The sequence below is a fragment of the Poecilia reticulata genome, chromosome 21, assembly GCF_904066995.2.
Source record: "Poecilia reticulata chromosome 21, P_reticulata-male-v2, whole genome shotgun sequence".
In the NCBI taxonomy this organism is placed as follows: domain Eukaryota; kingdom Metazoa; phylum Chordata; class Actinopteri; order Cyprinodontiformes; family Poeciliidae; genus Poecilia; species Poecilia reticulata.
Genome location: NC_088850.1, coordinates 1446618 through 1469261, shown reverse-complemented (window position 1 = coordinate 1469261; position 22644 = coordinate 1446618). Strand labels below are relative to the sequence as shown.

The 22644-nt window shown below is 41.0% G+C and overlaps 2 protein-coding genes and 2 pseudogenes across 3 annotated transcripts; 1 reads left to right on the top strand and 3 right to left on the bottom strand.

Moving 5' to 3' along the window:
• Positions 1-256: 256 nt before the first annotated feature.
• On the bottom strand, positions 257-4079 carry LOC103457143 (C-C chemokine receptor type 6 pseudogene; annotated as a pseudogene). The gene is made up of 2 exons (XR_014085669.1): positions 3993-4079; positions 257-3006 (listed from the first exon to the last, which is right to left on the bottom strand). The product of XR_014085669.1 is annotated as a C-C chemokine receptor type 6 pseudogene (transcript).
• A 210-nt stretch (positions 4080-4289) lies between these two features.
• On the bottom strand, positions 4290-7168 carry LOC108165751 (C-C chemokine receptor type 6 pseudogene; annotated as a pseudogene).
• Positions 7169-10207: 3039 nt separating this feature from the next.
• Positions 10208-15836, top strand: LOC103457142 (C-C chemokine receptor type 6-like). The gene is made up of 2 exons (XM_017302172.2): positions 10208-10321; positions 13760-15836. The coding sequence occupies exon 2, from the start codon at positions 13766-13768 to the stop codon at positions 14846-14848; it is 1083 nt and encodes a 360-aa protein (XP_017157661.2). The 5' UTR covers positions 10208-10321; positions 13760-13765; the 3' UTR covers positions 14849-15836.
• A 3821-nt stretch (positions 15837-19657) lies between these two features.
• LOC103457141 (complement C1q-like protein 2) lies at positions 19658-22156 on the bottom strand. Its single transcript, XM_008397094.3, has 3 exons — positions 21225-22156; positions 21008-21145; positions 19658-20152 (listed from the first exon to the last, which is right to left on the bottom strand). The coding sequence occupies exons 1-3, from the start codon at positions 21334-21336 to the stop codon at positions 19881-19883; spliced, it is 522 nt and encodes a 173-aa protein (XP_008395316.2). The 5' UTR covers positions 21337-22156; the 3' UTR covers positions 19658-19880.
• Positions 22157-22644: the final 488 nt, after the last annotated feature.

The window sequence follows — 22644 nt, the reverse complement described above, 5'->3', positions numbered from 1 at the left end:
ATGTGATCTGTGACAACTGTTGTTCCACGTTAGTGTTTTAAAGGTCATTTTTAAGTTCCTCTGTACTTACACTGAATTTTACTTTTTATTCCTGTCAATATGTGCACATATTATTATCTGCGTTCCTCCTTCCTCTTGCAAACAAAGTCAGGCTTTCTGGAAGAGACGGTTATGAAAAGATTAAATGATTTTTCAAACATGCATGAAAGAATTAAAACAACACTGCAGGTTTGTTTTTAATCGAATCAAATCCAGTTTTATTTCTATAGCACATTTCAGCAGCAAGGCATTTCAAAGTGTTTTACACAACATTATAACGTGATGCGAAGCTCCAAGAAGTCAAAGAAAAGAATCATCAATGTTTTATTCCTTTAATATTTCTGCTTTGTTCTGCTGCATTTTGTCCACAACTCATCTTCAGCTGCTCTCTTTATTACTAACTAAAGGTCCGACTTCTTCTCAACAACTTATAGGTGAATCGACTCATTCTCACCCCCCAGTGGACAACTGCGGAACTACATGTACAAACATGATGGCAAAGTGACAGAAACAGAACCTGGAGCTCTCTGTCGAAGCAAATCATGAACACATAACAAAAAAAAGGTTAATATGAGAACATTATTCAAATCAGCTGATCGGAAATAATCAGGGTTTAATGATACATGAATGTCAGACAATAAGAATTGATTCCACAATATAAAAATTACAATTATGAAAGAAAAGGAAAAATATTTGTACGTAGTAACATTTTATCAACAAAGCAATTCAAAATGTTTCACATGAAAAACAAACAAATAAACAAAAAACAATTAACTTTACACTGCAGTGACAAACCCAATGCTGACAAAACAATCTAGACAAAATGCTTTAAGCTAAACTTTCCAACCTTTCATTTATCAGCAAAATCATTTAAAAAGCTGCTTCAACAGTTAAACAGGTTTAGTGACCTGAACCTGTAGAGACACATAAAGACGATTACAAAACCAGCCTTCTGCCACCTGCAGAACATTTCCAGAGAGGATTTTCTTGGTGCTTCTTTATTAATTTACTGCTTTTTCCATCAGTATTGATTTTATCTCCTTATAGTTATTAATCACTTTGTGGCTTTAAAAATAAAAATAAAATTAATAACATTAAAAAACTAATGAACACAAAAGATCTTGAGAAGTTTATAAAACAGCAATTAACATGATTTTTTTGTCAAATTTCATAATCAAAATCAAGAAAATGGATGAGAAGATTTAGAGAATGCTTGAAAGGTTAAGATACAGATAGACTCCAACCTGGAAATTTAATTAAAAGTGTTTCAACAAATTCTTAGTTTAAGGATGTGAATCTGACTACAGAGGATCATGACTCATTTATTGAGTTTCCAGGTAAAACCTGCAGGATTTATTTGGTTAAATTGCCTCAGGGCAGTTCAGGCTACGATGTAGTAGCTCACAGCCATGAGCGTGTGAATGTGTGTGAACGGGTGAATGTAGCGTGAAGCGCTGTGGAGTCATCTAGATAACGTATCATACTAAAACAGGCTTTGTACATAAACAGTCTAACATGTCCTTTTCAGAGGGTGGTGGACATTTCGTCTAAAAACTCTGAACCATCAGAAACATGCGATACTTTTGGAACAGTCCAAACAAATATGTTGAAATTTTGATGTCTTGTCCAAACGTATTCAAAACAGATGTTATTTCCTTCACACATCACTTTACCTCATGCAGATCACATGTTCATCAGCAGCCAAGATTCTTATGGAAACTAAGCAACAATCAACACAATGAAACCTCAGCAGTTTGTAATGTTTAGATTTTTATTTTAAATACTTTCTAATATCTTCCCTTTGTGGTCAGATTTTGCTTTGGAGACCTGAAGATCTCAATCAGATCTCAATCAGAGCTCCTGAGACTATTAGCTTCACATGCTAAAAGACGTACCATCTTCATTGGTCCCATCAATGGGGAGGCGGCGCTGGGCGATGTACCTCTTACCCACACAGCAGAGATCCTGGAAGATCCTCCGGAAGTAACTCCTGAACTTCACACTGATGAAGGCGTACAGCAGCGGGTTCAGGCAGCAGTGCAGGTAGGCGATGGTCTGCAGCACAGACATCGCCGTGTGCAGGGAGTCCTGCTCGTCACAATCAATGTGTTCGAACAAACGGACAGTCTCATACAACTGGGCCAAGTTGTAAGGCAAGTGGCAGGCGATGAAGACCAGCACCACCACCATCACCACTCGGACCGCCTTGTGTCGCTTGTAGCTTTTGGCTTTCCGCAGGGTGATGATGACTGAGGTGTAGCAGAAGATCATGATGAGCAGCGGCAGGAAGAAGCCAATGGCCAGTTGGGTGCTGGGAACACCAACCTTCACTCTGCTAGCAGTGGTGCTGTCATCAAATTTCCACTCACAGACGTACTGTGGATCTGTCGTCTCTTCCTCTTCGGTGCCGTTGAACCAGATGATGTCATTATGTGATGGTTCGTACCAATGGTAGAAGTGGAAAGTGGGAACAGACACCATTAAGGCAAAGATCCAGATCAGGGCACAGATGATGCGACTGTTTGACAGCGAGCGTAACCTGAAGCTCCGGCGAGCCTGGACGATGGCGATGTAGCGGTCGGTGCTGATGCAGGCTAACATTAGCATGCCGCTGTACAGGTTGACGCTGTAGGAACCACGCAGCAGCTTACAGGCCACCTGCCCCATGGGCCAAGAGTACAGCTCGTTGTAGACGATGAAAGGTAGAGCCAGCACGAACAGCAGGTCAGCGATGGCCACATTGAGCAGGTAGACGTCAGTCATGGATTTGGTTCTCTTGTAGAGGGCATAGGTGAGGATGACCAGGCTGTTCCCCACCAAGCCCAGGATGCAGATGATGGAGTGAATGTAAGGACCAACCACAACGTTCACACTGTTACTGTCGCTGAAAGAACACGGTTCATAATAAGGATCGTCGTCGTCGTTGTAATAGTCTGTGAAATTATCCGAGGAGTTCATCTTGTTTCACTGTAATAAAAACCAAAGAGAAAGTTAATTAAAATGTGTCAAATTAACAAAAATAAACATTGATTCCAAGCAAAATGTTTTAATAGTCACAAAGAACCAGCAGGTCTCGCTAATGTTGACATAAAGACATTCAAAGAAAACATTCAAAGCAGTGAGGTTTTCTTTCTTTTTAATTCTACATAGTTGTACAATTAATATGCAGAATTGGCTATTAATTTTTGCAGTTCATAAAACAAGACTTGCTAATGAACTTTATGCAACGATATTAACGTTATAATAGAGGAATATTTTGAATCTTCTACATTGAAAAATAAAATGTGTAAAATCTGGAGCTGCCAGAGGGAGGAAGCATGACAGTCAGCTCTGACTCTTCACGCTCTACATTTTGTCATGAAGGACCACAGAGTTCAGTTCGGAGTCAGTTCACCTGACTGTCTGTGTAAAGTACAAAAGTTAAAGTAAGGGATGAAGGTGACGACACACAGATATATTTATCATTCCTATTTGGTAGGAAACTGATAAACTCTCATTCTGTAGTGACAACTATCAGTCAGTCAAACTTTATTTGCAGATAACTTTTCATACAAATGACAGAAACACGCAATACTATTGGTAAAAATCCTCAGTTAAAACATGAAGCAGGAGTGTGTAAACATTAAAATGTTTCCTTTAAATTTGTTCTTTGCCTCAACTGATTTGACCTTCATTTTATTTATTTCTCACATCTAAACATGAATATTAAGTCAAATTATTTCATTTCCTCGAGTGACAGAGCGAAATCTTTATCGGTCTTAAATATAATTAAATAAGCAACAATAACATGAAACAAACTGCTAATCTAGTAGAAGAGCTCTACGTTCCTCCACAGTCATTCAATAAAAAAATCTTCTCACTCTCAATTCACCATTTAAAATAATGAAGATTGTATAAAATCATAAAACAGTGAAATATTTCTGTTTCTGTCTGTGATAAATCAGGATTCTCACCTTCTGAAGCTGATTTACAGACAGTTTCCTCCTTCCTGTGTTGAATAAAAGGTCAGACACAAAGAGCCGATGGTTTCAAAGTCAGTTTCAGTGTCAAAATGATCCAACTGCTGCTAAACATTCCTGTTGCTTCAGCAGTTAATGAAACACAAACCCTCAGAGGAACTGGGCTGTTCTCACCACAAAAACTCTCCAGTCGTTCTGCTTTAGTCAATTAACTTTATTTCTACAGCACATTTCAAAACCACAAGAGTAAATCACTAAAAAAAAAAAAACATAATATAAAAACATATGAAATGCACACAGACAGACAGGACAGGTGTATTTTGGGGTCTCACACACAATCATTATTTAAAGCTAATTTCTAAGCTCCTGTCTGATTCACTGAGTTTTATTTTTACATTAATGTAACTATTTTCATATTTTATGGTCTATATTCCAAACAGTTCACTAAATATCTATGTTTGTTTTGTTAGAAACAGTTTTCACTTCTGAGGTTTTCTGAGTGTCTGTGGCTCTTTTTGGTCAAATGTGATTTTAAAAAACGTCATACCTCACCTGAACACTAGAGGGCTCCTCACCTCATCTTCTCTATACATTTGCACTCATGTCAATAGAGAGATAAGTGTTCAAATAATGGTATATGTTGGATTTATTATTTGATTTCCTGCATAGTGCACATTTTGTAGTTTTAAGTAAACATAACTTTAAGGAGAACTGGGAACACCAACCCCCATGAAACTGGGTTCTGGACTTCCTCTCAGAGACCACAGGTTGAGACGGGAAGAAGATTTCTGCTGAGTTCACAGGCAGCACAGGGCTGCAGCCTCAGTCCTAAACTCTTCACATCACACACACAAAACTTTTACACAAGGAAACAATATTTTCATCAAGTACAATGGCGATATGACTACTGAGCCGCAGTAAAGGACAGGTCATCAGTCATCACAGGGAAACAAAGAGACAGGACAAACCACCATGTATACACACACACACACACACGCACACACACACACACACACACACACACACACACACACACACACACACACACACACACACACACACACGCGCGCGTTTGTAATACATTGTGGGGACAATTTTCCTGACACTACGTTGTGGGGACCAATTGCTCCTTGTGGGGACCGAAGCCTGGTCCCCACAAAGGGAAATCCTGTTTTTGGGTCAGGGGTTAGAGTTAAGACTAAGGTATGAATTGAGTTTTGGTTAGGGTTAGGTATGTGATGGTTAGGGTTAGGAAAAGGGTAAAGGTCAGGTTTAGGCTGTAGAAATGAATGGAAGTCAATAGAAAGTCCTCACAAAGATAGTCAAGCAAACGTGTGCGCACACACACACACACACACACACACACACACACACACACACACACACACACACACACACACACACACATGCGCGCACACACACACACACACACCTAAGGACCAGTAAAAACCAGAGTACCCAGAGGGAACTCGTACTCTCACAGGGAGATGGAACATCAAGTCCATGAAAGAAAAACTCCAGGCTGGGATTTAAACCAGGATCTTCTTACTACAACATATCACAGCTTTCAACTGGGCATCAGAAATATCTGAAGGTTGTTTTAGTCAGTCCAGCAAAATATCTGTAAAATAAAACATCTGATTTCTTTATCTCTGTCCAAATTTATCCATAACAGAGAGGTGGTAAGTCAGGTTGGTTTATCCATCTGATCAACTGAATAATCAATTGTCTGGACATCTATTCTTTCTTTTTAATAACTTTCTCAACTCTTTTAGACAAAAAAACATTTTTTAGCTGCTTTTTAGTAAAATTTTAAGGCTAGGTACCTGTAGTCATAATTATGCCTCACAATACACAGTATTGTCAACAGTAGCCAGAAATTTTATGGAGAATGAGAAACAATCAGCTCAACAAACCAAAACTTATGGATATTGTCATGTTTTTTTAGTCCTTTCTAAATCCATCATGCTGATGGTAAAAGTCCAGTTTGAATATTAAAGACCTGAATGTCTCAATCAGAGCCTCTGAGAAAAACATCTTCACATGATTAAAGACGAACTGTTTTCAGCAGTAACATTCACTGAATGGCGAAATGTGGACATGCCGATATCGGAGGTGGCCCTGGATGAGCGGCGCGGGGCGATGTACCTCTTACCCACACAGCACAGGTTCTGGAAGATCCTGCTGAAGTGGCTCCTGAACTTCACTCCGATGAAGGCGTACAGCAGCGGGTTCAGGCAGCAGTGCAGGTAGGCGACGGTCTGCAGCACAGACATCGCCGTACGCAGGGAGTCCTGCTGGTCACAATGGCTGTGTTCGAACAAACGGACAGTCTCATACAACAGAGCCAGGTTGTAAGGCAAGTGGCAGGCGATGAAGACCAGCACCACCACCATCACCACTCGAACCGCTTTCTGTCGCTGGAAGTTTCTTACTTTCCGCAGGGTGATGATGACTGCGGTGTAGCAGAAGATCATGATGAGCAGCGGCAGGAAGAAGCCAATGGCCAGTTGGGTGCTGGGAACAGCAACCTTCACTCTGCTAGCAGTGGTGCTGTCATCAAATTTCCACTCACAGACGTACTGTGGATCTGTCGTCTCTTCCTCTTCGGTGCCGTTGAACCAGATGATGTCATTATGTGATGGTTCGTACCAATGGTAGAAGTGGAAAGTGGGAACAGACACCATTAAGGCAAAGATCCAGATCAGGGCACAGATGATGCGACTGTTCGACAGCGAGCGTAACCTGAAGCTCCGGCGAGCCTGGACGATGGCGATGTAGCGGTCTGTGCTGATGCAGGCTAACATTAGCATGCCGCTGTACAGGTTGACGCTGTAGGAACCACGCAGCAGCTTACAGGCCACCTGCCCCATGGGCCAAGAGTACAGCTCGTTGTAGACGATGAAAGGTAGAGCCAGCACGAACAGCAGGTCAGCGATGGCCACATTGAGCAGGTAGACGTCAGTCATGGATTTGGTTCTCTTGTAGAGGGCATAGGTGAGGATGACCAGGCTGTTCCCCACCAAGCCCAGGATGCAGATGATGGAGTGAATGTAAGGTCCAACCATAACGTTCACACTGTTAGAACAAGGTTCATAACCACCATCATCACTGTAGTTTTCATTGTTTTCTTCGGCTGGATCGGAGTTATTGGAGATGTTCATCTTGTTTTTCTGCAATAAAAGTTAAAGAGAAACTTTATTAAAATATGAGACAAAAGCAGCGATTAAGAAAAATGTTTCATTGTTCGTGATAAACCAGCAGGGGGCGGTAACGTTGACATTAAAGACAAGTTAAAATATTCTCCAGGAACAACATTGAGTGAGGGATTTGTTTGTTGTTTTATTTTTTAAATGTTATCCAATTAGAAAAACTTTGGTGATGAATTAATGCAGAAAGCTTTGGTGAAGAAAATTCTATAAAACCATGATGCTGAAACTGATAGGAAAATATTTTTCAGTTAATTTATATGATAAAGTCCCTGAAATAAATGGGTTTTCAATAACATGGTTATTGATTAGATGGTTCATATGGTTTTCGTTTAAAAGAATCTCTTAAGACTTTGTTTTATCAGGAAGGAGGAATGGAAAAATAAAACTAAAGTTAGTCAATTAAAAATGACCTTTAAATAAATACAAATCCTTATAAAACTTCACGTAGTTTAGGAAAAAACTGATAACGTATTTATTGCAATATTTTTATACCTTCTATCTCCAAAGTCTTAAAGAGAAAATCCAGATTCTGTTAAGTTGTCTTTTCATGAGCATCTCTTCCAGACAACCTGCCTTGTTCACATCAGGAAGGAGGAATGCAGATCATAACATATGCAAATATAAAACATTTATCTGTGGAGAACCTTTCATGCAAATGGCAGTAATACATCCTGTGGTGCTTTACACAGGTTATACCAACAGGGGAACCTGAAGGATCTGTGTAAACATGTCTGATTGCAGATGAATCCAGTTTACAGAAACTTTCTGAACCATTTAGACACATGAAGATCGTCTGTATTTCCACAGAAAATCATTTTATGAATCTTTACGTCTCTGCTACTTTCACTGAGCTGATCCAAAACTTTACTTATTAAAACTAAACAGGTATTGAATAGAAAGTTATGAAGTTATTTTCTATCCTAGATTGATGCCAGAACAAGATATTAGTGAATAAAACATTTGAAAAAATATCAGGAATTCTGCTTAGTTTTAGAAATAAACTTAAATGATCTAGATATTTATCACTGCAGCAATAACATGAACCGAAGCTGCTGGTCATGAAAACCAAACAACTTTTCAGTCTCCAAAGGAGCAAAAAGAATCAAAATCTTTAAACAATTGAGATTTTACCAAACTTCAGACTAAAAACTAAAAACTTCTGCAACATTCCTGTCATGCAGTGAATCAGGATTCTCACCTTCTGCAGCTGATTCAGACAGTTTCCTCCTCAGTTTGGTGAGTTAAACTCAGACAGAAGCAGCCGATCGTTTCCAGGTCAGAGCTGCTCTCTGCGATCCGACTGCGGCTGAACATCGCTGACGCTTCGGCGTATAAGAAACAGCAAAACCTCTGACTGACATCAGGGACGGGTCGAACCCGTGGAGCTGAAACTCCCCAGTTGTTTTCACTTTACTTATTTTTAACTTTCCCTGATTCGTCTCATTTTTGGACTATTTGCATATTTGGGGAATGCACTGCAGGCCTCCTTCCTGATGTGAACAAGGCAGGCCGTGTCTAACAGATGGTTATAAACACGCAGCGTGTCAGCATGTCTTCACAATGTTTGGCTTCATATCAGATAATGGACCGGTTGGACTTTTTCTCCAAACTCTTTGAAACGTCTGTCCTTCATCCTGAAGTTTTCTAAAACATAACTGGTACTTGTGCTGATCCAGTTCTAAGAACCTGTTTGGATTTCCAGTGAAAACAGGAAAACACTTTTAAAGCATCAATTCATAAGAATCACCTCAAAACGCAGAAACCAAACAGATCCAGAGGCTCCAGAAAAACATCTGGCTTCATCTTTCAGCTTTAAGTTTGTGAAGAATTACAAAGTTTTCATTGTCACGAAATATTTCCAATTTTGATGTTATTGTTTTGGCGCGTTTCTTCTCTAAATGACATTTCAAAGTTTAAACCTTTTTTAGTTTCTTTGTATCGTTGTTGGAGGCGTTTTTCCTCCAGATGTTTCATGTCTTCAAGACTTCTGTTATAATCAACTGATCAGAAAATAATCAAGATTAAATGATCAATAAAACTGAGTGTCATCAACCAAACAAGCGAAACTGACTTCAGATTTCACTTCTCATGAAAATGGGCTGGTAAAGAAATATATTTTTATTACATTTCAACAACGAGGCAGTTCAAACAACTTAACATGATAAAATGATAAAACAACAAACAAGCAAGAAATATTACATTACATAGCAGTGAAAAAATAAACATGGCTGAGTTTCTTAAGCTCTTTTTGAGACTTTAACCCTGAAATGTTCTTCAGGTAACAGAAGGCCGACTTTGTAACCGTCTTTATGTGTTTCTGAAGGTTCATTTCGGCCGTTATTAACAGTTTACATGGAGTCTGGCTTACCAGCATCTTTGTTCTGCTTTTGGATCATTTCTTCTTTCACTTCTTACAGGTGGATCAATTCTCCACAGATTTGTTCCAACACAGACAACTTTCACTTCAATGGGAGAATCCAGTCCAAGTCGTTATCAACTCAGTTACTGAGCTACATGAAGAAAAGGAGAAAGGAGAGGAAATTTAATTCAACATTTCATCTCTGTTGTCCTCAAAAAGCGTTTTGCTAAAATATAAATGAGTCAACGAATAATTATAATACTAATAATAATCAGATGTAGTTTTACTGTTGGCCACTAGATGGTAATGTTGAACCAACAGAATGACAGGATGAGTCATGTCTTCATCCTCAAAGTTTCTCCCAGTCGCCTTTTTAGCGAATCTGAAGTTTGAGAGAAAAATATCTGAACCTTGACTGAGATTCCAGTCTGGACTTTAACTAGGCCGTTCCAACACAGATATGATCCAAAGTGCAGATCATGGAGATAAATGTGAACAGAGCACATGTTTGGTGCATTACCTCCACCTAGTGGACATGCAGTGGAACGACAGGAGAGTCAGACCGGTCAGACCTGTTCCTAACGTCCCTCTGAGTGTTTTCGTTTTCTCAAGCAGCGAAGCTACAAGGATGATGATGATGATGATGATCAGTCGGGTCATGTTGACCCAGAGAGCAGCTCTGACTGAACGACCGGCTTCTCCTGTCTGAGCTTTAAATCAACACACAGCAGGAACTGAATCAGCTTCAGGAGGTGAGAATCCTGGTTTTGCATGAGAGAAATGTTGCAGAAAATTAATTTGATGCCTGATTTATTAGATAAAATCTCGATCATTTCAAAGGGTGTGTTGCTTTTATTGAAAGTGAAAAGATGTTTGAATAACTGGAGGAAAGTGCAGCTTCTACTGGATCAGCAGCTTTTATTCATGGTATTGTTGCACAATACTATGATTAATATGATTTACGTTATATTTAAGACCAATAAATATTAAGGTCAACAAAGCAGAATCTCTGACATTGTTTCAGGTGTTTTGTTCACCCAGCATCTTCCTGTCTGTCTGTTTTTAGTGTTTGAATCTCTACGGTTTGTGTTTCTGTCGATTGGAGGAAAAGTTGTAGAAAAAATCTGGACGATGCTTCAAAAACTCAAAGGACAGAAAATATAAAAACTTTTCTTTGTTTCTAAACTTTATGTTTATTTCATTTAACAAACTCATAAACTACAGACATTATTAGACATGAGTTACAGGAGCAAAGCCAGCCGATGTCTCTGTCTTTTCTGTCCTTTAAAATTGACTTGAATTGGTCCAAAGTTATGAGAGACGATCGTTTTTAATCTTTCTCCATTTTATTCCGGGTGGCGGAGAATTTAAAGGCCTTTTCATCAGTTCAGTTTTTGTGTTTAGATCAAAATAATGTCCTGAGAGCTCAGATCATAAAGTCTGAAGTTTTTCCACAGAAGTGAGAGTAATTATGTTGCAAGAAGCAGAAGAATGTATAATCGCTCGGAGGGAGTTTGGCTGAAGTCCTCAGGTGTCGTCTGACTCAGTGTGAGCAACGTCTGTGACTCTTTGTGTATATTATGGTCTGGATTCCTCGGCTCCCACTGGAATGAGGCTAAATGAGGACACAGAAACCTGCTGCTCAGCTTTTAGTGCAAACTCTTTAAAAATATCCATCCTTCATCTTGACGTTTTATAAAACTGTGTTTTTCAACCCATTTTGAGCCGAGGTACTTTGTTTTAATTGAAAAAATCTCGAGGCACCACCAACCAAAAATGGAAACAAAGATACTCTGTAGCCGCCTATATTACATATGTAGTCATTCTTATCAAAGTTTCTTAAATAGGAACCAAATAAACACAAAAATGTATTTTTATCATATTTTACATTTATTTCAAATTGCACTTAACATGTCCACTTCAAACATACACCTAAACAGTGAAACAACACTGTGGTGTTACATTCATGCATCACTAATTCTCTTGTTTCAATGTAAAATGCTCTGTACCTACTGCCATCTAGTGGTAAGAAAATGACATGATAATGCCGCTACTACAGCAGACACTCAAAGATGGCATTATTTGCAGATAATTAATTCGTTTTCAAAAAATCTTTTAAGACCAATTACCGTATTTTCCGGTCTATGAGCGCATCATACTATAAACTGTACCTTCACATTTTTTAACCCCGGGGACACTTACATATATCATCCGCACCGGGCTACAGGCCGCTGGTATCTCTGCCGCTCCCGGTTTCCCATAAGGACCCAGCAGAGGGCAGCAGAGAGCTGCGTCCTAATAAGTGCTGGATATATTAAGGACGCAGTTCTCCGTCTCCATATCCGGTTTCGTTCACACTGAGTTTACATGCAGCGGCTTTATTTCCCTCCTGTACTGCTAGATTGATCCTCCTGAACTTAGAAGCTGCATCATATGAGTTTGAAAACATTTCTCCGTCATGCCTGCTGCTAGCATGGCTGCTAGCATGGCTGCTAGCATGTGCTTGTTCTAAATGAAAATTAGCGCGTTCTTCTTTGATTTACAATTTTGACTTAAAATGATTCACTTCCTGCTAAAGAGCCCCCTGGTGGTTGAAGAAAAATACACAGAAACGCCGCATGTTCAAAATGTAGGAAAGAAGTAGCAGCTTATAGTCCGGAAAACACGGGAGGTGAAATTGGATAATTTCCACGGCACACCTGACGATCGCTCACGGTACACTAGTGAGCCGCGGCCCAGTGGTTGAAAAACACTGATCTGAAACATCACTGGGTCCAGTCCTAAAATGGTGCGGTACTGGCCGGTTCTGTTTGAATTTACAGGATAAACAGTTATAAACACCAGGTGAAAAGAAAAATCATCTGCAGGATCTCTGATCCAAACCGATTCATTCCTTCAGTTTTATGGTGTTAAAGAATTATAATAATCCAGCCTTACGGTAACAGACGCGCTAAACCAGGGGTGTCAAACTCCAGTCCTCGAGGGCCGGTGTCCTGCAACTTTTAGAAGTGCCTCTGCTGCACCACACCTGAATAGAATAATTAAGTAATTAGCAAGGCTCTGGAGAACTGAGGAGGTAATTAAGCCATTTGATTCTGGTGTTTTGTACCTGTGGCACATCTAAAAACTGCAGGACAGCGGCCCTTCAGGACTGGAGTTTGACACCCCTGCACTAAACAGTTTTATTGGGCATCAGAATATTTCTGAACTGGACTAATTAAGCAAATTAAAGAGTTTTAGAAACATGTTTAATATTGAACTGACATATCAAACTTTACTCTAAGTTGCTTATGTTGAGTCACATTTAATGACATCAGAGTAAATAACTGACTGACTGGTTCGTCCTGCTGATGTTCAGGCAGTAAAGTTAATTAACGCCTTTCAAACAATAAAATTTGATTGCATACTATTTTTAATTTTTGCTTTTCATATCTACAATAGGCGATTCAAAGTACTTCACATGATAAAAACAAATAAAAACTTTATATTGCAGTAGCAACATAAACACCTGGATGAGTTTCTCCAGACCTTGTTGGTATTTTAGTCGTTTAATGTTCTTCAGGTGGTAGAAGGCCGACTTTGTAACCGTCTTTATGTGTCTCTGAAGCTCAGATCAGTTTTACGCTGTAATAACTGAAGCTGTGGGACTCTTGATCTGTAAGAACCGCTCCAGTTTGTTTCCGAAGCAGTTTAGTGCATCTGATTGGTTCTGCATCTGTTTAGTGCGTAGAGCTGTGTGCCATCTCCATTGTTATGAAAATGAATCGGATTCCTCGTTACGACCTGAACCAGCGCAGCAAACAGATACTGAACAGCAGGAACCCAGGACTGAACCCTGAGGTTCTCCACATGTCACCTGCTCTGATGAGGAGTTTAAAGTCCCTGATCTTTAAACCAGTTAAACCAGTTAAACACTGAACTGTGACGGTCAACATGCTGTGATGAGGTCCAACAGAACCAGGCTGTGGTTCTACTGCTGGACGTTCATTTCTAATATTTCTAATATTTTCATGCTGTTGGAAAAGATACGTATCTGTATTGTTTTGTGTAATTTTGGCTGTTTTATTTTAAAACCTTCCACACAGTTACAGGTTGGTCATGATGGAGAATAAAGATCAGAGGGCAAAATGGAAACTTGAGTCGAATATAAAATGAAGAAATCTCGATTGTCTTCTCTCTCTCTGTTCCAGTGAAGCATGGAGGACTCAGCCTTCATCCAGGCAGGTTTTAATGCCACTGAAAGCGAAGAACTGCCTGGGCCCTGCAGTTTCAGCAGCAGCAACAGCATGAACTGGCTGCTCGGCTCCTACATCTACTCCATCATCTGCATCGTGGGCCTCGTGGGGAACGTTGTAATAATCATGACTCTTGCATTTGAGACCAAACACAAGCTGGAGGTACAGGAAGTCTTCCAGCTCAACCTGGCCATCACCAACCTGCTGTTCACCGTGGTGCTGGCCTTCCTGATCTACAACGAGCTGCTGTCGTGGCCGATGGGCCAGGCGGCCTGCAAGCTGGTGCAGGGATCCTACAGCATCAACCTGTACAGCGGCATGCTGCTGGTCGCTGGGATGAGCGTTTTGCACTTCGTCAGCATCTGCAGTCCTCTGCGCCGTCAGAAAAGCTCCATAGGGACGAAACAAACCTCCATCATCTGTGTGTCCATCTGGGTCTTTGCCCTGCTGCTTTCTGTCCCCACCTTCTACTTCTACCAGCTGTATGAGCCAACAAGTGAAACAATCTACATGCTGGAGGGTGAAAAACACAGCAACTCCTCAGCGTCGCCGCAGTTCGTCTGTGAGTTTCGGTTTCAAGACCACGACTTGTCCCAGATCGTGAAAGTGGCGGTTCCAAGCGTCCAAATGGCTGTCGGCTTCTTCCTGCCTCTGCTCATCATCATCTTCTGTTACACCTCCATCATCATCAAACTACTGACCAAAAAGTTCACCCCAACTAACAGCAAATCCCCAAATGAAACGGGTCGGCCTTCGGACAACAGGGCCACAAAACCCAGACAAAAGGCAGTGAAGACAGTGACGGGGATAATGCTGGTGTTTGTGGCCTGCCACCTGCCCTACAACCTGATCCTGCTGTACGACACCACCACCATGTTACAGGAGAGGGCGTGTGAAGAGGATGACCGCTGGCACACCGCCCTGTCCATCACAGAGTTCATCGCCTACCTGCAGTGCTGCCTGAACCCGGTGATGTACGGCTTCATAGGCAAAATCTTCAGGCAGAAGTTCAGGAAAACCTTCTACTCAACCAACAAACACTAACATACATTCAATCTCTACCAGTCCTCGGTTAAATCGACTAGAGTCAGCACTAAATATGCTCAGGGCTCAGATGCAGCACAGCCTCTCAATACTACATCACAGTGTACTACTAGTATTGACTGTAATTAAGGCTTTTAGATGCACTATGACGTGGATCATCATGAAGGTGCAACATTATGTTACCAAACGAGTGAAAACATTTTAGCTTTTGTTGTGACTAAATGCCAGTATGGATGTTTTAGCAACGACCATTTTTAAAAAAAGCGTCAAACTCCCTAAAACTCAGATGAAAGTTGATGAAATCTCAGCTGTTGGAAGGTTTCGCATGAAGACGAGCTCCAGCAGGAGCCGACCTGCCTCCTCGTGTTCAACAGATGAGCGCCGTCCAAGACCTGCTGTTCAGGATTTTCAACCTGCAGTTACAGAGAAACTCACGTTTCAGAGTCTCTCAGGTTGTTTCACTGTTACTATTTACAATGTGTTATACTTACTATACATATTTTATCTTTAAATAATGAAACATTTGCCTTAATCTACAAGTTTTACTCAAGGGAAGTCAGAGTTTGGTGTTCAGTCTGAAAAGTGATTCATTGACTGTTGGATGTTTTCAGTCCCTGTTGTGACTGTCGGACAGTTAAAGCCTGAATATCTACTGCATCGACTCTTTCAGTCTGGAGAACGTCTCTGCAGACCACACACATGCTGGACACACAGTGTTTGGATCGGCGCCACAGAGACATTTTCTGCCTCAGTGATCAACACAATGATCACTGGAGGAGTCGAATCCTCCACTGGAACATTTGCACTATTATAATCTACCAGAAACAATGTTTATTTTTATGTTTTTTAACCAAATATGAAGTCTACATATTTATATCCGATGTCTGTCTGTCTGTCTGTCTGTCTGTTCACACGGTTTTGGTTAATAAAGCCGATTGTGCAGCGACCTGAGGTGAACTCAGACGGTGAAGGGAGGAAACAACCTGCAGCTCTTTGAATTATTGGCTCTCATTGATGTTTGTCTAATAATCCCTGCTGGGTTTGAGCCTAAGGCCTGGAGGCGTCTGGAAAACTCAGAGGAGATGAATTAATGATGGGGAACATCGTGGGAGCAACGGGAATGAAACGATTTCCACCAAACTGCTAACCTGAAGACAAAAAACAAAAATCAGTTCAATAAAATCCTTCTGGTTTTCAGATTATCGATAAGGCAGAGGAAGAGCTTTGGTTCAGATTTATGTTGGTTATGTGGAGCAGCTGCGAGGCGTCAGCCTGTTACCTGATGTGAACAGATTGATGGAGCCTGTGGTTCCTGCCCTACGTGTTTCAGATGCTTTCTGCCTGACGGGAATTTGTTCTAATTACCAGGAAAATAGTTTCACGAGAACAAACATTTCTTTCACTTTGTACTTTAGACAACAATCAGCTCGAGAAAAGTTTTTATCTTATTTTAGGCCCTGCAGTCACACAAACATCTTTAATCTGTGGAACTGAAACATTTTGCTTCTCAGGATTCAGAGTTTTAGTTAAAGATTCAGATTTTTATGTCAAAAGTCACATTTCTTTTCATAATTCTTACATTTGATGTCAGAAGATTAAAGTCAAAATTCTGACAAAAAAGTCAAAATTTTGGAATTTCAAATTAAAAAATTCACTGATGAAAAAATTCAATATTTTGAAATTAAACTTAGAATAAAGTATATCCTATGCAGTCCTATTCTATTCTATTAAAGTTAGAAATATGAAAAAACATTCAGAATCTAATCGTCTTCTTGATCATTTGTAAAGTTGTTGAGTTTTGAATATAAAATGAATCCAGTTTCTAAAGTGACCCACTTTTCTGAACCGAAACAAAGATCCGGTTCTTTGAGAAACGTGTGAAAACCGCAGAGCGGCGAGGCTGACATGATTTACGATTCTCCGTCACATTTCGTCCTGGCAGGAAGCCTGAATGCCTCAGAGGCTGGCTGCTCACCCAGACACGCCCGGTCCGAACCACCGGCCCAAACACCCGGTACCGACAAACCGGTCCGAACCGTCTGCAGAACACATCCTCACTTCTCTAGAATCGAGGCGTGTTGGTGAACAGGAAGCTCTGAAATATTCAGGTAAACAAGATCTGAGCGTTTATTTAGTGAAGCTGAAAACCTTTTAAACATAATATCTGATTTTATTAGATTATTAAAGACAAAGAAACAATAAAAGAATCGATGAGGTTTAAAGTAACAATCAGCCTGAAGGAGGAAAACTTTCTACTCTGTAAAGATTCACTGACAGGCTGAATTACGTCATCAGGTTGGAGTTTGTTTCCTGTAAAAACCTCCAGAAGCGTCAGCAGCAGGATGGTGACGTCACGGAAACCTTTTAAATCTAAACCTTCTCACAATCATCTTCAGAAAAAACAGTTTTTATCTTTTAAAAACACATTTTTACCATCTCTAGACTTTGCTTTTAATTGATTAAAATTGAATTTCTTGATGTTTCTCGTCTCTTTTCTTTTCCTGTCGAGTCAGAAAGGATTCATTTGTCTCCTGGGGTGAAACGTTGACCCTGTTGCCATGGTAACTCGGATCTCAACCTGGTTCCTCCTGGGATCTCCTTTCGTTTGTTCCTTTAATTACCAGCTGCGCCATTAACACACGTTATGCCTTCTGCTTAATTGATCAGTTTGAATTGTTTTTAAAGGTTTTAATTAGGTTTTTAATTATCCTTAAACCTGGACCGGAGCTTCTCCAGTCCGTCTCAATAATGCTGCAGCAAATACAGCAACAAATTTGTCATTTTGGTTCCAATAATCAGCAGCGATGCGGAGGGAAATGATCCAGACTGAGTGTTGAGACGCTGGCCAGCTTCCAGGTCTTAATCTGATGTTTTTGTTTCTCTGCATTAATTTTCAATTAACTCTTGGTGTTAATCTATGACGTTAATGAGCTGCAGCCTCAGAAATCTGCATGAAAAGGAAATTAAATGCATCCAGTAATGAGTTTCTGTCGTTTCAGGCAATCAGATGATGGATGGATGGAAAAACGGCACATTAAATATTAGAATAATAAAATCTGTTTTTTGTTTATTTTTCTCAGTCTCAGAAAATGTTTGAATTAAAATCCAGACTGAGAGCGAACAGCGAATGTTCACTTTGTAAACTTTGGAAAGCCCAGTGGACCAGAACCAGAACCAGAACCAGAACCAGAACCAGCAGATCATATGGGACCAGATTTCCCTCTGAACTCAAACCGACATGGATTCTGGTTCCTTCTGCTCGTCCTTCAGACTCTGAACACGATGAAAAGCAAACCGTCACCTGGAGAGAAAACTGAGAGGAACCGTCTGGTTCTGGTTCTGGTTCTGACTCTCCTTTTTTTGAATCTCCTAATATTCTCCTAATATTTTGTTGCACTTTTTTCTTCCATTCAACTTTCTCTGAATGTTCAGGACCAGTGAAGTCGGCGCTCTTACTCCCGCTGCCGGTTCTGATCCGACCAACGGACCATTTTTAGCACCAAAGTCTCAGTTTTGTCTTGAAAATCTGTTTGCTTGTAGATTAGAGATGAAAATCCAGCAGGATGTTGGTCCTGCATCGTCTTCCACACGTTTCCTCATGACAGAGGTCAACAGAGGTCACCGTTTCCATGGTGACTAATTCAGGTGACGAACACTAATTAACAGCAGAAACAAAGAAACTGCGAGGCGAATTATTGTCACTCAGGAGGAGAATGGAGACGAACGACACAATTAAAGCGCGTTTCATCCTGGTTGCCATGGCGACAGGGGCCCTTTGTTTGTTGACGACTGAGTGGAAAACATTCAGAGTTCGATTCACAGAGGAAACAGACAAAAATGTCACAGCAAAACATCTTAAAATATATTTTTTATTTCATGTCAAAGCATAAACAGTTCAATTCTCATCTTCTTCACCTTCATCCTGTCATAAAAATCATTTTTTAGTGATTAAATTTCAGCTTTTCTGCATATTTTATGCTTCAGACAGAAGGAAGAACTCCATTAAGCACAGCAGGAGAGCTTTGATTCACTTCAGAGGCTTTAATTAGACCCTGCTATCCACACGGACGGGTCCGAGCGTTAAAGACATTTTATTTACATCGTTATAAGTCGTCACATCCCATAATATTTCTGCTTTGGATCACTGAGTTTTATTTATTTCTGTCCCGTCCACTGAGATGATCTAACGTGTAAAAACTGAATATTAAAGGCCTGCCTGTCCAGGACTGGGGCTGACCCACAGCATGATGCAACCTCCACCAACAGAGGATGTTTGTATCGACTTAGAACAAACTTCAAGACATTATCTTGCTTTCTTCTTTAATTGTTTCAGCAAACCCTGAAACATGAATATTATGCTTTTATTTTGGAAAACTTCAGCCTACTGATGAGAATATTTTCAAAAATTCCAAAAACAGCAACAACTCTGAGCTGGTTTACTTTAAAAAGCTTCACCGATGATTAGCTTGATGTACAGTAACGAAGTGAACCGGCTTTACACCAACCGGGAGTTTCAAGGTGGTTTCCTGCTGCAGACTTTCAATCCAGAAGGAAAGCAGCTGGTTTGATGTTGTTGGGATCATACAGTAAATAAAAGAACCTCTGAATGGGTTTGACCGTCAGAACATCAGCCCGGTCAGCCCGGCGGCCGGCTGGAAGCTTTTCCCACCATCAGAGGTGATTGATTTTCTTCCCATCTCTGTTGGACGTTAACGGTTCTGACTGTGAAACGAGTCGATAACCTGCTGAACCAACCAAAGGAAGCAAACAAACAGCCTCCTGGGATCCAATCCAAGCATTTCTGTTTGGTTCACATTTTATCTGTTTCAACATTTAAAGACTGAAAATATTGAACGTGTTTCTTTCTGACTGATTTCTCACAGGATTCAACAGATTTGAGAAAAAAACAAACAAGCAGCCTGTTGGTTTCAGGAGTTTTTTTCTTTCACAGATCTGCAGATTGCATTTTTATTCATCAGTGCTCTAAATTTGACAGCCGTCCAGCAGACGTCCTGCAGCTGGTGACCTTCATCTACATGGGGAAGACGAGGAACCCGGTGAAGGTGCTGAGGCGGCCCTGGTCAGCGATGGTCTTCCCGGCCCACAGCTGGACGTAGACCCGGTTTCCCTGCTCCAGAGCCAGCACCATGGCGTTGGAGGCGCCGGCCTGGGTTCCTGCTTTGTGGTAGATGGCGAACATGTTCAGTCTGTCCTTCATCAGCCCGGCGTGCAGCTCACCGGTCGGACCGGCGATTCCAGTGACCTGGATGTAGTAGAGACCTTTGACCGGGGCGGTGAAGACGCCTGCAGGAAGAGAATCTGGGTCAGTGGTTCTGGTTCTGGGAGACATTTAAGCTGCTGCTGATGTAGCACTTTTTAATGTACAAGAGGACTAGATGGAATAAATCAGAAGACTAAATTCATCTACTGGATCCGTTATCAGTAACCAATAAAAACAATGCAAAAGAATAACTGCTTTCAATACCATGTATTTTAAAGAGAAAATTAAAGTGAACAGCACAAGACAAACATGCATAGAACCCCAAATAATACTAAATAAATATACACAGTACTGCAGTAGATCTTTCACACAGTCTTAAATTTCCCCACAGTGTCTGACCGACACACATTCAAAACGTCCATGGTTGAATTGTCCAGATATTTGAGATGACAATGTCCAAGCGCAAGTCGTTTCAGATGAAGAGGTGAATAGTGGATTGTGTGTCTGAATGGTGAGATGGAGGAGAAATGATACCGACCATCAGCCTCCTACCAGACCAGGATGGAGCGAGTCTCAGGTTCTCCAGCCGGCTGTCAGAAGCTGACCAGCCTTTAACCCTACAGAGGGTCACCTGGCCTGGATTAAAATAAACAACACCAGTAAATTACCAGCCTGCTAGTTAACTAGACTTTTTAACAAGGCTTCATGGCTCTGAGCTCTCTGGATGATCAGCTCTCCCCTCACACCTGACTGGGGAAAGCTGGAGCCTGAATAACTACCTCAGGTGTGTTAATTGGCTGAATGCGCTGTGACCGACTGTCACTCTAACCAATGGAGCTGCAAGGCGGGACTAAGGGCAGTTTTTTCCCCCGGGTTACACTGGACTTTAGTTGGTCCTGCGAACCCTAATCTAGGTATCGCAGTGACTCCCTGCCCACCTGTTGCCGGGTCGTATCCGTTGCCGATGTTGGTGATCACTCTCTTGAACTCCAGAGTTTCATCAGTTGGACTCGGGCCCTTGGTGGTCCAGTTGTTGGTGTCGAAGAGAGCGGCGGAGAACGCCACCCTGGATTTGGCTGCAGGAGGTCAGAAGGTCAGTTAGAGAAACTCAAACAGACAATCAGCTAAAGTCTGAGGAAGAACATCAGAACCGACTCAGGACGTCGTTGTCGGCCTCCAGCTTCTGGACCCGCTCAGGCAGACCGCCCTGCTGAGCGCTGACCAGACCGCACACCAGCACCGCCACCAGGAACAAACTGGACTTCATCTTCACTGAGGACTGAGAGACCTGGACCGACTGCAGGACAGGAGACTCTGTGCCGAAGCTCTGGAGCGCTCCGGGTTTTATCCGAGTCCGGATCCGAGCTTTGGACCTCTGGGAGCAAAGGTCCGGGTTGAACGAGTCCAACGTGTTGCAATTTATTGATCCTTATCGGCAACGGATAATCAATACTGGTTAATGTTTAATTGACGGGAAAATCAGATTGTTCAGCAAAATGTGTTCCTTTCATAAACTCAGTGCAGGTAAACAGATTAAACAACCTGGCAGGTAAATACTGAAAGATTTCAAACGTTAAACTAAATGAAAAAGTGTTTAAATCAAATCAAAACCTTTCAGTTTTTTCTAATCAATCTAAAACTGCTGCTCATTTCTCCGCCTGTCCTCTTGTTTCTGAGCTGGACGCACAGATCAGATCACTGTTGACCTCTCAGATCTTATGCATCGGGTCCGTCTCTCACGCTCGGCCCTGACCGGGTCCAAGGTTTCCTCTGGACCAACCTCACCGGGATGTTCCTGTTTGGACCGGCGGCCGTTAGATTATTTCAGGAATAAAGTGATTTTAGTTTGTTTGGTTTCGTTTCAGAAACCGAGAACGAAACCAGACAAGAAGGCAGCAGGTGAATTAAATTTATTATTTTCCATATATTTATTATAATTAATATAGAGGAACTGAGGCAGGAAACCTGTGGGATGAAAAGCTAAGAATCGAAACTCAAAACAAATAATTGAATTAAGGATGGATTTATATTACTATATGTGACGTGGAGGTAAAGCCAGCATCCGCCTTGGTGCTGTTGCCATGGAAACCTCCATCTTTACGCTGGACCGTCTGTTTTCACATCTTTTATCTGATGAATCTCCAGAAATCATCTGATTGAATAATGAGAGTCGATTCTGATGAAACTCATCAGATTAAAACTTTGAATATTTTAAATATTTAACATATTTTTTTGTTAAAATATTGGTCTGACATAATAGCATAATTTTAAATGTCACGTTTTCTTTCACTGTAAAATCATCATAATTAATCTATATGATTTGTTTCATTTGGTGATAAAGTTTCTGAAATAAACAGACTTTGCAGTAATATTGTGATTTTTGAACGAGTCATTAGAATAAAGAATGTTTAGAAAACTACAGATTAACTTGTCATGAACTCTTTACCATGTTTGGTTAGCGACCAGCTATTGATGAACATTAAACACCTGGTGGGTAAAAACCAATCAGTTATCATTAGATCTTGATTATTAGCTAACCATTGGGCCATGCGGTGCTGCCCCCATGTGGTGACTT

Excerpts from the sequence above, each read along its gene's own strand:
- LOC103457142 (XM_017302172.2), top strand. The coding sequence starts at position 13,766 with ATGGAGGACTCAGCCTTCATCCAGGCAGGTTTTAATGCCACTGAAAGC.
- LOC103457141 (XM_008397094.3), bottom strand. The coding sequence starts at position 21,336 with ATGAAGTCCAGTTTGTTCCTGGTGGCGGTGCTGGTGTGCGGTCTGGTC. Across the intron at positions 21,146-21,224 it reads GGCCGACAACGACGTCCTGA|CCAAATCCAGGGTGGCGTTC; the intron begins GTCGGTTCTGAT and ends GACCTCCTGCAG. Across the intron at positions 20,153-21,007 it reads CGGATACGACCCGGCAACAG|GCGTCTTCACCGCCCCGGTC; the intron begins GTGGGCAGGGAG and ends CTCTTCCTGCAG.